The sequence below is a fragment of the Quercus robur genome, chromosome 7 (assembly GCF_932294415.1).
Source record: "Quercus robur chromosome 7, dhQueRobu3.1, whole genome shotgun sequence".
NCBI lineage: Eukaryota > Viridiplantae > Streptophyta > Magnoliopsida > Fagales > Fagaceae > Quercus > Quercus robur.
In genome coordinates, this window is record NC_065540.1 from 14,326,855 (window position 1) to 14,341,371 (window position 14,517).

Consider the following 14,517-nt stretch of genomic DNA (forward strand, 5'->3'; position numbering starts at 1 on the left):
TTTTTTCTTATCATCTTTTTGACTTTATATAGTATATAATTAATGCAATATCATTTTTTCATCTGAATTATATATCAATCATAATCTAACACTTTTATAGTCATAAAAAAATTATTATGAAAATTTATTTCATGGTTAGACTTATTAGAATAATAGGATAGACATAAGAGTAAAACTTTTATCAAACACGTGTTTAAAGTACTCATAATGCAAAAAATGTATTTTGTAACATGTTTCAAACAATATTTTTTAAAATGTAAAAAAAAAAAAAATGTATTGTATGTTTAATATGTGTTTTTTTTTTTTAATTACAGTGGTAACTTTTTGACATTAAAATTATTTTATTAATATTTATTAGAGGAGAGAGAAGGTTTTTATTCAGCGTGAGAGAGGGAGAGAGAGTTGTAGTTGATGTTAGGTCTAATTAAGTGTGTTCTACACTTTTCTAAATATTTACAAAAATGTTATTAAACAATGTTACTTGAAAACTAAAAACCAGTATGAAAAGTTTTCTAAATATAGTATTTAAAAACCCTATATTAAGAATCACGACTCAAACACTCTTATCAAACATTTTTTTTTAGCTTATAATTTTCAATATTTAAACACTGAAAAATGTTATATGGAATCACTTACGACACCGTCCCTAATTCTTTATTTTTTTTATATAGACAGAATTTTAAGTATTTTAAAACTTCAATTTTCTTAAGAAGAATCACACATCAATTCAATATTAAAAAGAATCATAAAAAAAGTTAAATAAATTGTAATATTTCATTTTATACTATAATAATTTTTTATAAAACAAAAAAATAATAATAAAGAAAAAAAAAAAGGACATGATATAATTATGTACATGTTGGACTATGAAATCACAGTAGAATTTTTCATGTGAGGTAACGGCATCAATTGATTGGGAATTGAATGCTGTCGGTGGAAAAGTCAAAATGGCACTTGTCGGATTTACATTAGAGAGCAGAAAAAAAAAAAAGGATGGGTGTACGCGCAATTAGGTCGCGTAAATTTTGTACGATAAAGAATGTAACGACGAATTTGAGTCATTTTGTCCAAGTGTTTTCACCAGTCATGCACACTTTTTAGCTTATAGCCTTTTGGCTACACCTACGCGCCTCGTACTAAGACTAAGACTACGCGAAATAGAAAAATGCAAAAATCACAACTTTTTGTTTTTCACAATTTTGTTAAACTCGTGAAATTATAAACTTACATGAAAGCATTATTTAATTTTTATTCCTCACGAGCTGTCAAGTAGTAAAATTGTCACAGAATTGTAGAAAACTAGTCGCTAACCCGTGCGATGCACGGGAAAACTATTAAAAAATAATAAAACATGCATATATTAAAAGACAATTTAAGTTCATGTGTGCTTGCAAAGGATACATACCTAAATAGTTCTTGCGGTAGAAATAAAAGCCTTATCTTTGAGATAAAGAACTGATGTAAACAAACTAACCTTACATAAAACAAATTTAAAAAAAAAAAAAAAAAACATAAAACTGATGTCACGGGAAATTCAGCCACATAGTAGTAATATATATATATATATATATATATATCTTAAAACCTAAACCTAAACCTAAACCTAAACGTAAGGACTAAATATTTATGCGCCTTCTCTTGCTTTCCTGATGTATTTGGTTAAAAACATAAAACCGATGTCACGGGAAATTTAGCCACATAGTAGTAATATATAAATCTCTTAAAACCTAAACCTAAACGTAAGGACTAAATATATAAACAAACTAACCTTACAAAAGCTGAACTTTATAAGCTAAAATATATACCGTGAGTTGTAGATTTTGAATGCTATACCGTGCGTTTAGGGCTTCCTACATCTGGAGAGAGAGAGAGTTTGCAGAAACCAAAGAAAATCTCTTTATAACTTAAGAAACACAATATAATAAAATCAAAGAGATAAAATTTTCAGAGGACAAAATATTATAGATAATTTAAAAGAATTTTGGTTTAATTCTTGAACACCGCAACTCCATAAAATTCATACTAATAATAATATTTTATGATAGCGCAGTTAGAATTTTGGTGGAAAATTGTGGTGCCAGCAAAGGTTTCGGTTTTATATATATATATATATATATATATATATATATAGATGAGTATTCAATGGTGAACAAAGTACTATGTATTAATTAATATATAAACAAAACTAACCTTACAAAAACTGAACTTTATAAGCTAAAATCTATACCGAATGCTTTAGGGCTTCCTACGTCTGGAGAGAGAGAGTTTGCAGAAACCGTGACTTTATATTTCTTAACTTGAGAGAGGGGTAAGGTTGCTAGGGTTTTGTAGATCTTGAATGCTTTAGGGCTTCTTACGTCTGGAGAGAGAGAGAGTTTGCAAAAACCGTGGCTTTATATTTCTTAACTTGAGAGAGGGGTAAGATTGCTAGGGTTTTGAGGAGTTATAATTTTTATTTATTTTTTATTTTTTAAATATTGTGCTAACGTGGAAAATTGTGGTGCCAGCAAAGGCTTCGGTTATATATATATATATATATTATTTTTTAAATATTGTACTGACGTGGAAAATTATGGTGCCAGCAAAGGTTTCGGTTATATATATATATATAGATTTTGTGATATTAAACTTACTTAATAAGTTATGAGTAATAAAATAAAAATAAAAATTTTATAATTTTACCATTCAAATTAGCAAATATTTAAAAAAAAAAGTTACAATTCTAACAATACAGGTACAAATTGCAGCTAAAGCTGTGAAAAAAGATAGAATTCTAACGTTACTCGGCGAAATAATAACTTGATTCGAAATAGTAACTTGATTTGGTACCATCTATCTATCTAATCCGAGTGTAAATCGTGTTTCAGGTTTCAGCCGAAGATGCTGACTTTTCTTTCTTTTGGTACTCTCCATATTTATCAAAGTCTGAACCACTGTGGTCTTTGCTCTTACACGCTGTACGAATTCCAAGCCACCGACTGGATTGACTTTCAGATTTTGGGTCAGGCTCTCTGTGTCTCTCTCTCTCTGGCATGGATTCGGATTTAAGTTGGTGGGTCATTTCTTGATTGGACTCAAAATGTCGGCTGAATCCAATATTTAAACTGATATGGGCTTTGACTCAGTAATGAAAACACGTTTTTCCAAGCTCTAATCTACAGATTCTACACTGGTGCGCCTCAAACATGAGATAAGTGAGGAAATATGAGTGAAGTGTGTACGTATGGAGAATTGTGTGTAAAACCTTTATCAGTGCTCTATGAAGGGAGATATATGAGTATTGTACAAACAATAGGAGCGGAATACAACTATACAAATACAATGGGCTTGTCTTCATGTAAGCGGCCTGGTGGAGGAGGCTTGATGAAGATATCATCAACTAACTAATCCTGTGAGAAGACAAAACATAGCTACAAGATACTTTGAAGTAAATGATGACAAACGAAGTTACAATCAATTTCAATATGCTTAATACGCTTATGAAATACAATATTGTGGGCAAATTCAATATACTTGGAGGAGCAAATGCAGCTAGAGGAGCTCGACCATGGTGTTTACAAGTGTGATATTCAGCCTCAAAATTGGAGCGAGCAACTACAATATACTTCTTATTTTTCCAAGAAAAAATGAGGGATTTACTAAGAAGAAAACTAAAAACTTGTGTTGGAATGGAAGTTCATGGGATCTCTTGCCATTCTACCTCAAATAACAAAGGATTTTGAAAACAATAGCATAATGAGACGAACGTGGTGTAGCTAGGAACTTGTTAGAATTATCTTATAGGATTAAATTTATCATTTCTTAATAATTTAAGCCTTTGGAACAATTGATAATTTATCATAATATCGAAGCATGAGAACCTAAATTCAATCTTTGTCTCCATTCTACATCCCATTTAAAATGTTAAAAATCTCACATGTTAAGAGAGAGTTTAGGCTCACACGTAGGAGATGTCAGGTCAAATAACAATGAGCTAAACTAGACTCTCATTTCAAAATATATTATACAATAAAAGACAAAGGGTCATCATATATTTAAAATGATTCTTGTTGTTCACCTCCCTTAGTCGTCAACTAGTCCACACAAGAGTTAGCTTCCCAATATATAGATGTGCCATATTTCTACCCACTAATCTCTATCGAGTAGGTTCTTGCAATTATATATATAATTAATTTTAAAACTTCAGAGATAACAAATAAATAATGATTATCACACACTTATTATTGTATACTCACTATGTACACATTACCACATGGAATGAAATTATATTTTAAAAACACAATTTCAGTTAAAATTGTGAGAAAACAAGATTTTATCATTTCACTATTTTAACTAAAATCATATTTTCAAAACACGATTTTAAAGGAAGTGTGTACAAAGTGTACAATAACTAGCATGTAACAAAAATTTCCTCGTACAAGAGGAGGCTCATCAAATATTTTAAAAAAATCTTGTTGTTCACCTCCCTTAGCCATTAGCTAGTCTGCACAAGAATTTACTTCCCATATCCCAATAGATGTGCCAAATTTCTACTCGCCGATCTCTATCGAACAAGTTCTTGAGATCGAACAAGTTCTTGCTATCAAAAACAAGTACAGAAGCCCAACATGGGTTGTTAGCTGATAATGTAATAATTAATGGACCAATAGAAAGTCCACCTTTAGAATAATTCTATATACCCTATCCCAAGTGAGAGCCAATCATTCTCTTGTTGTCCATAGCTCAGTAATGATACTAGTTGAATGGCCTAGCTTAAGCGTGAAACATCCCAAACAGATTTTTACGTGGTCACGGATTAGTCCTTCTCCACCTTGCTGACTAGAATTAATGGCCTTTGGGTCTCTTATCCGTATTCAGTTTCACTTTTCTAAAGGGTGAGATTACCAAGCAATGGCTATGAGTGTGCTGAGACCTGATGTTGGTGCCTGCTGATAAGCAATGTGAAAAGTATTCTAGTGCATGCTGACAACTCCTATGAATAATTTGTTGTGTTGGTATCGAAATCAGTTGGAAAATTTGCTTGTTCCCTACTAGCCATATTCACAATGTTAGAAAGGAAAATAATAGTCACCAGGGCTCAGTTGAGAGTCTAGATTTAGGTGGCACCAGTTAGAAATGTCCTGATGAAAGAAAATTTGCCCAAGAGGGAGGATGGGAGCACTCAGAACCATACATTCTTGACCCAATTGCAGTTACTCAATGCATGTATAGCAGTTTTTCACTGACACAAACAACAAATGCATACAAGTAATGAACTTTAACTTGATACTAGGTGAATGGATACCATATGGACGGAGTCAATTTCTTCGTCGTTTTGTTACTTGCTGGTAAGGACCACCATCTCATAAGCGACATATCTCACATGCCAATGGTGTTGATAGACACATGGTTGGCCTTACTCAAAACCACAGGTCCCTGTCTTTGAATTTTCCATGTAGGATAGGACACAAATGAACGATTGCTTCATTAGAAAAGAAATTGACAGCCCTTATAGGGAGCTAGCTAGCTCCTAAAACCAAGATTTGTGAATTAAGATGACTGACGGCAACTTATCAGTAAGTGGAAATTGGATGGTTATCATGGTTTAATTGAAAATTTTGACAATGATTTTTCATTCAGAATCAATCATTCAGTTAGGTGTAGTACCAAAGAAAAATCATCATTTAGGCGTGCTCCAAAAAAGTTGAGTGAGATGTGTAATTTATTGTATCCTTCCTTAATCACAGAATGAGAAAACTTTTAAGTACAAGTCCTTGATTGAACCTTAGATAAGCTGATTAAATCCAACCATAAAACAAACAAACAACCAAACAAAGCAACAATAATATGCGAGTCAGTACTCAGTATCTCAAATGGAACAATAGCCTTTCACTTTGCCAACCCAATTCAAAACTTTTAGAATAAATTATTTTTCTTCTTTTTCTTCTTATCATCAATTCTGAAATTTTTAATATTACACTACATTATTGCTGAAGAGATTATTCTCTCCAAGAAGAATAAATATGCATCTTCCTCCCAATTACAGCAATAATGTTAAGAATGCCATATGCATATATATTTAACTTATGTTCTAAAAGAAGTAGCTCTAATCATATTTGTCAGGCATTAGTTCTCTCTTGGCATAACAAATTCGTTGTTATGCCACATTGGATCACAAGCTTGAACATCAAATTTAATTAAGAAAGGCAATCCAAGGTAAAATCTCGAGAACCTTTCTTCTTGTTGTAATGAAAGAATGCAATTTGAAGCTTTTAATTCAACTTAGATGATGCATCCAGCTCAGAGTCAGTTTGATAGTACACAACATCCCCAGTGTCACTAACATAATGGTCTTGTTTCAAGCTTCTTATCAAATTTCCAATTAGGTGAAAAGGAAGAGGCCCTGATTTCTTTGGCTCCCGGTAATATTTGCCAAGAACTGGCTTGGCTGCCTCAGTCTACAGGTGGAACAACAACAAGAGCATCAAAATTTTGCAGGTCTTAATGTTTTTCCACAACTGTGAAATGACAAATTAGTTCTATCACACAAAAGAGATACTTACTGCTTCAATTAAGTGGTAGTGAGGTATTTGAGGAAAAAGATGGTGTATGACATGGGTTCCAATATCATGGTGGATATTATTAATCAGTCCATAGTCCCGATCAAGAGTTGTAAGACCACCCCTAAGATAACTCCATTCCTGTTCCAACATAAAGGAGGAAACTTTAACATCTAAAAGGAAAAATGCCATACCACAAACTTCAAACCAAAAAAAAAAAATTATATATATATATATATACAGTGCCAGCTCTACTATATATGTAATCGATGCGGTTGCCTAAGGCCCAAGTAGAAAAAAGGCCCCCAAATTTTAACCAATATAATTATTTCTTTAATTAATTAAGCCCAAATATTACCCAACAAATAAAATAATATTTTTTTATCAAATGAAAAACAAGAAAAAAGAGAGAGGGAAAACGATATGTCCACAATATATTTCACAACATTTTTACAGTAAATCCTAAGTAGCAAGTTATTACTGGCTGTAAGTGATAGCAAAAAAAATTTTCAGTTGGGAGTACAAATTAGAACCAATAACAACTTAACACCTAAGATTTGTTGTGAAAAATATTGTGTATGTAGCACTTTTCAAAAAATAAAAAAGAGAGCAATACATAAAAAATTTACAATATTTTTCACAATAATTGAGTTGACAACCTTTAACTAGTTCTCACCTAGGTCTACCATTAACATCACTCTTTTACTTACTACTATCAATCTACAACGTCAATAGATATGAAAAGTTTTGTCAAATTTTTAGTGACTAAATACTTTCTAATAAAGAAATTCTACTTGGTTCATGTTAATTAGTAATAATTTTGCATCTAAAACAAGATAATATAATTAAAATAATATTTTATTTTTTAAGTCATATTTAAATATATAAAAGACTTCAATTTCAGTTTTCGCCTTAGATCCCCAAATGCATTAAGCCGGCCCTGTGTGTGTATATATATATATATATATCCTTGGCATCTCTTTTTTCTTTGCTATTATGTCTTAAGAATTAGGTTAAATTGCATAACTTAGACTATTTTTTCAAAATTTTCCTCATACTTAAAAATGTTTCAAAAAGGTCCTTATTGTGACAGTCATCTAGTATATGGAAAGTGCATACTTAACAAAGGGAACTCATGAAACCAAGGTTACTTTGATAACATGGAGGACAAGGCATGAATTCCATTTCCTAAGCCAGCATTTTTCATTCATTAGATGACGATAAGGACATTCTTGAAACAAATTTGAATGTATGATTTTGGAAACAATGTCAAAGGTTGAGGATCAAATATGCAATTTAAACAAAGAATTATCTATGCGGACTAACATTGACCTTGCAAAAACTCTAGGCATATCTCTATCTTATCTTTTCATATTTCCATACTTCAATATAGGAAGAAAACAAATGGACACAAATGAAGTGACATACAACTTTAAAAACCATACCTTTCCACGATACCATGGTAATTTTTCTTCATGACCATGATGATGCAGGTAAGTGACTAAGTCCAGCCACATAACAAAAACCTAAGAATGAAGCAAAGTCAGGTTTTAACACTCAACCATTGGAGAAGAAAAACTCATTCTCTATTTCCATAGCATAGACCAATATGAATATTGAAGAAACAGGATTTACCCAATAGGGAACGCCATAGAGCTTAAGTAATTGCATAGGACCCATTACAAAGCCTAACCCCACAAGGAGGGCAGCCATTGCCGTCCAACATACAGTGGAAGTGATCACATCTTTCCTCTCACTGGGAACAAACAAGTCACTGCTTGGGTCAAAATGTGAACCGGTCTTCCCAGGACTTCTACTCCACTGCAAGTAAAAGATTTATCAAAATTTTACAAGTAATTTCTAAGACTCTACGTTCAAACCTAACCAACCAAGTCACCCACACACTTACAAGGTAGAAGGGGTATGCAAGCATTGGAAAAGGCACAGTGAATCGCAAAGTCTTCGTAGCCACGTCCAAACTCTTGTAAATTCTTTCAGACAACTGCAATAACATGTAAAATTGTTAAATTTTAGTTTGAAAATTGATCAAATTTGTTTAAAACAAACAAACAGAGAAGCCATAAACAGAGGAAATTTACAAACCGGATGCCATGATTCGTCATTCTCAACATGCCCATGATTTTGATGATGAGTCCTATGGCTAATTCTCCTAAAAATTAATCCAACAATTAATACATTAGGCCATAAACAGCTCCAAATCTCAAATTTAGAATTATGTAGATTACCAAAGAAAACAAATGCAATGAAACAAATATTAAAGGCCAAAACGCATTGGATTGTGTATAAACCATAGAAGAATTTTTTATCAGGAGCATACCATCCATGATACGGTACAAGAATTGAAGAATGTAGAATATGCCCCACCACACTGTTTAACTTAGGATTGTTTGAAAAACTTCCATGACCACTGCAGAAGCAAGACCGAAGACCAATTACATTACAACATACAAATTGGCATTCAAATTAACAACTAAAAATAGCAGAGAAGGTATAAAAAAATCAAAAGGGCTTGGTTGTAAATTACCAGTCATGGCCAAGAACAAAGAGAGCCCAAAACATGGTTCCCTGAGCAGCCCAATATAGAGGCCAAACAAACCAATTGTTGACATAAGCAGCCGCCGCAGCCAATCCAAAAACCACAGCAACATCCCTGACAACATAGCTCATAGACCTCCAAGGGTTCTTAACCCAACAATGCTTTGGAATGGCGGCTCTAATATCAGCCAATTTGAATGGTGGTGGTGACCCAGGATTGAATTTAAGTTCTTCTTTTTCTTCTCCATTGAACCCATTTACACCGTTAATTCTCTGTTGGCTCTCTTCCTCTCCTTCAATGGAAGGAACCCTTAATGGAACACTCACTTTTAGACCCCAGTTCCTGTCTCTTAAACACCCAGTTGGAGAAGCAAATTTGAGATCTGTACCAGCTTTGTTTGAATGTAAAAATCTAATCTTTGAGGGCTTGTATGAGGTGGGTCTGGCTCCGGGTCCATGAAAAACTTGAGGAAGAGGCTTTAAGCCACATTCTGATAAGACCCAGCTCGCCATTGATGACCCAGATGAAGCTAACACACACAGTTTCTGCTTTGGATCCCTCTCTCTCAAGTAAGAGACAGAGAAAAAGTTAGAGAGTACAGTGATAAAGAATCAATTTGTGGAGCAAAAACTAAAAAGAGAAAAAGTCTGACCCGCAAAAAATATCTATAACAAATTGACAGTACTTAATAAAGTATTAATATATTTTTCTCAGAGAGAAAAATAAGAGAAACACTAGGTCTGTGCTTCTCTTTCGAGTTTCAACAAGGTCCTCAAGTTTTTTCCCGGGGTTTCTCAGTAAATCTCTCTTTTCTGTTAAATAATATGGATCTGTTTCAGTTATTTGGTGCACAAAAAAAAGAGAGAATAGCACTAATTGGTGAAGGGCTTTTAAGGGTTTTTGATTCAAAACCTTGGAATGGGAGGTGGTGAGACAAGCCAACAAGGGCAAAGTGCTTAAAGTTTGGTGTTTTTTGTAGCTAAGCTATGTGGTAAATTATATATCATATATATAATACTTCTCCCACTGCTTGTAACCGTGTTTTTCTCGCTTTTTGCTGTGTGGTTCCTAGGAATTTGCTCATTCCACTTTGTTGTACTCCTGCTTTGACCTGGATTCTAGGACGGTGAATGGTAGGATTTGACAACATAAACATTTATTTTTTTTCTAATCCTTAAAAAAATCTTATCAAAAAAAATTCTTGAAAAAAAAAATTAAAAAAAAAAAAACTTTTGACAATACCATTTTTGACAATAATTGTATTTTTTAAATGATTAAATTGATTTGTTTTTTTTTTTTTAGAATTCGTAAAGTTAATAAATCTAGAGATATAACATTTTTTTTTTACTAAATTTTAATTTTTTTCTATAGCAATTAATATGGTTTGTTGTACTTAATGTTCAATAAATGTTAATAGGTATAAGTGTTTGTGAAGTATGGGAGGTAAGGGTCGGGGTTCAAGTCTAGAAGGGAGTTTTACACACATATACACTTAGATTAGATTAAAGTAGAATTCTATCTTGTATAAAAAAAAATGTTAATAAAAGTTGTGTGGCCGTGATTAACTTATCTTATAATGATATTACTTTACAAACTTCTCATATCAATAATTATAAAATAAAATAAAAAGATAATAAAGTTAATATATCTATCCCAATTTGTTTGTCTTGTTTTTTAAAAGAACGTCATTTATTATCTTGTCTGCTGTATAAAAATGTAAAAATATTCAAAATTAATCTAAAATAAATTTATTAAAAAATTGAAATACTAAATCTAAAATAGTTTTAGAAATAAAGTAGAGGCATAATAGGGGACATTAGTAAATTAATGGCTTTTAATTTTAAAAACGGGACAATATTTTGAAACAACCTAAGATGAAATAGAGAACAAATAAATTGCAGTAACATTTTTAAATAATTTTTATGATTTTTTTACAACAATTAGTATGGTTTGTTGTCATTAATGCTTAAAAAAATAACAATAATAAAATCTATCTATATAAAAAGCGAAGTTGCTTTAATTACATCAAATCATTTTAATTAGGGAAAGTTAATGATGTGCCAATGCAGCATTGATTTAGGATATATTTTTAGAAACTTTTTTATAGGGAAAAAAAAAACAATTAATATTTTCGATGACTTCTTATACTTCCCATAAAAATTGTGTCAAAAATTTTATAAAATGATTTATTAACAATTATTCTAAAAAGCATATAGATGATGCCAAAGGCCTTGTAGCTGAATTGACACCTCCCCATATACAAAATAAGGGTTCGAGCTGTGGGGTTAGCAGAATGTTGTAATTATTTTTCAAAAAAAAAAAAGCATATAGATGATAGAACCCTTTTAATAATTATTAAAAAAAATTATGAAATATATTATCTCTCAACATTACTCAATCTTTGTGTGCTCCAATTATTTCCCTTTTATTAAGCTACGCGTTAGGAGATTTAAGGCCGAATTAATGTCAGTCATGAGTCACACGTGACACATAGTATTTACTATTATTTTCCACATGTTGGACGGAGAAGTGGAAACTGCAAAACAAAAGCTGCCCATGAGTATTTCATGCTACATATATTTTATATACTATGGTTTTTTTAGCTCATTTTTAAATAAGTTTCTTGAGACTTATGATTAGTCTAATCATACTGCTGGGACATCTGTTTCAGAAATCGACTTGACGATTGGGGGTCTTTGGTGAAATGATGGCAATATACCGGTTATTGGTTAATACTATTGATCATGACCCACGCGTGGAAAAGGTTTAACTTTTGTTTTTGAATATTCAAAAGATCCAGGAATCATTCTAAAACAAAAGATCCAAGAATAAGTCACATATGGGGGGTTGAGGGCTTCTTCAGAAGAATTCTTTTCATCACTTGAAACTTGATTCATACGAAATTTCTTTTCCATATAGAAAATATTTTTAAAAGCTTTTTATAAAAAAATAATAATAATTAATTTATTTGACAGTTTTTTATATTTCTCATGGAATTTATATTAAAACTTTTTTAAAATAATTTATTAACAATTGCCACCCGTCAATATGACGCTTATAAACATTACTATATAAAGTTTACAAACTAATATAACAATGAATATAATTAATGAGTTTCAACTATCTAATAAATACTTTCTCCAAAAAAAAAAACTATCTAATAAATAAATGTTTGAATTTTTTTTTTTTTTTTTTTTTTTTGGTGACTGGTGAGTGGTGACACATCACTATCTTTATGCATAACTCATAAATATGTTGTACCATAATTTATAATACCATTAACATTTTCCTAAAGCTTGTATCTTAAATAGGAATTGAGAATATTTATTTTTTAAAAATGGAAAAAAAAAAAAAAAAGTTAAAATTCTTTTGGTAATATTTTTACTTGTGTTTGTGGTATAGATAGTAAGGAATTGATCTCCAAAGTCATGATTGTTTGTAACAAGAAATCTTTTTAATTATTATTTGTATCCCCCATTGATGTTGTTATATGTCATGTTTGGTACCAAGCTAAAGGGAGACTGCGTCTATCAATCCAAATTCGAATATAAGGTAGTCAACTCTAGTAGGCTAGTACAGTACTACGCAGAAATACTAGTTAATAAATACACGTAAGATACATGTATAGTTCACGTACGTGCGTAAATATTAGAAAAACATTACGATATTTCGATAAATTTTTTTCAAAATTGATTTACTATTGTGTGAACTCTGCCACACATTAGTAAAATCCATAAAAGATAAGTCATAAAATTTTCTAATGGAAACCTGTTGTTGCCGTCAAAAACTCAAATAAGAAACTCCATATAATAAAATATTAAAAGTAATCTATATGAAACTTATTATACCCTCGCCTCAAAGGCTCAAACAAAAAGAATAATATAAAATATTAAAAATAATCTACAAGAAACGTATTGCCCTCGAACACACAAAGAATCAACTTTAGCATGCGTTTGAATTGCGTTTTGAAGAAATGATTTTTGTGTTTTGTTGAAAATTTGGTGGGTCTCATGTTACTGTTTATATACTTTTTGGTACTATCCATGACTCCCATGTATTATTTCAACTAACTTTACTTTTATCTCAGTACTTTTATTAATAAATTTTCAATTTCAATAAAATAAGTTGTATCCAAACACACCTTTAATATATTTTTATTTTTAAATAGTGATACAACATATAATATTTTTACAACAGCTTTAGTAATAAGTTTTCAATTTCAACAAAATAAACGATATCCAAGCACATCCTTAGTATGTTTTTATTTTAAAATAGTGATACAACATATAATATTTTTACAACAATTTTACAATAAAATCTAGGTGGTAAATTGTTGCTAGTTTTCATTGAGTACATCAATGATATTACTTTTTAAATTTTAACTTAACATTAACCGCTTAATACCTAAGTTTTATTGTAAAATTATTATGAAAATGTTGTATGTATTACTCTCAAACACAAGAACTTTAATATATTTTATTTTAAAATAGTGCTACAACAAACAATATTTTCACAACCTTTTTACAATAAAGCTTAGGTGATAAATTATTTATGATTTTAATTTGAATTCATCACTTATATTACTTTTTAACCCAATATTAACTACTTAATGCTTAAGCTTTATTGTAAAATTATTATAAAAATGTTATATTTCAACTTTATTTTTATTTTTATTTTTATTAAATTGTGATACTCATAAAAAGTGAGATGCTGTCACAACATTTTTCCATGCTTCATTCCCTTACTAGTCAAACGCCACAAAATATAAATATATATAGTAGTATTATGCCCGTGTGATGCACGACTTAATCAAAATTCATATGTAAATAGTTTTTTATTAATTTACTTAAAATTAGATAATAGAATCGATAATAAAAATAACTAAATATTTTACCTTTAAGTTATATAATAAATTCATATTGTGTAAAACTAAGGTATTATGAAATGCATATATATATATATATATATATATATATATATATATATATATATTTATATATATAAGTAATAACTTCTAAAAAGAGTGTAATAAATATGTTTGTTTTCAGAATGCATAAGATGATTTATTCTTTTTTTTTTTTTTGGTCAATATCATGTGTGGGGCCCAAAAATTTGTGGCCCTAGCCCATTTGTTCATTGGGGCCCAAGGCCCGAGCTGAGGAAGGTTATAGTCCAGGCCCGGTAATATAAGTACAAAATAGTCTTGGGACACCGCCGAGGATGATTCAGTCCTCGGCATGTCCGAGGTCTCACTGGAAGGAAGGGCAAAAACGGTATAGGAGCAGCTTGGAAAAAAATCTAAAATATCTAGGTCAATAGAGAAGGATACGCTGGAAAGTATAACGACCAGGGAAAGCTGCCCTTATTGCCATTCAATACTCTGCACCTGACAGAGCCATACTCTCCAGCTTTTACAACCAC

General features: G+C 31.0%; 1 protein-coding gene across 1 annotated transcript; it reads right to left on the minus strand.

Moving 5' to 3' along the window:
- Positions 1 to 5,893: 5,893 nt before the first annotated feature.
- Positions 5,894 to 10,070, minus strand: LOC126692395 (omega-3 fatty acid desaturase, chloroplastic-like). The gene is made up of 8 exons (XM_050387988.1): positions 9,085 to 10,070; positions 8,878 to 8,967; positions 8,643 to 8,709; positions 8,449 to 8,541; positions 8,175 to 8,360; positions 7,985 to 8,065; positions 6,543 to 6,680; positions 5,894 to 6,437 (listed from the first exon to the last, which is right to left on the minus strand). Exons 1-8 carry the CDS (start codon positions 9,606 to 9,608, stop codon positions 6,252 to 6,254), a joined length of 1,365 nt encoding a protein of 454 aa, XP_050243945.1. The 5' UTR covers positions 9,609 to 10,070; the 3' UTR covers positions 5,894 to 6,251.
- Positions 10,071 to 14,517: the final 4,447 nt, after the last annotated feature.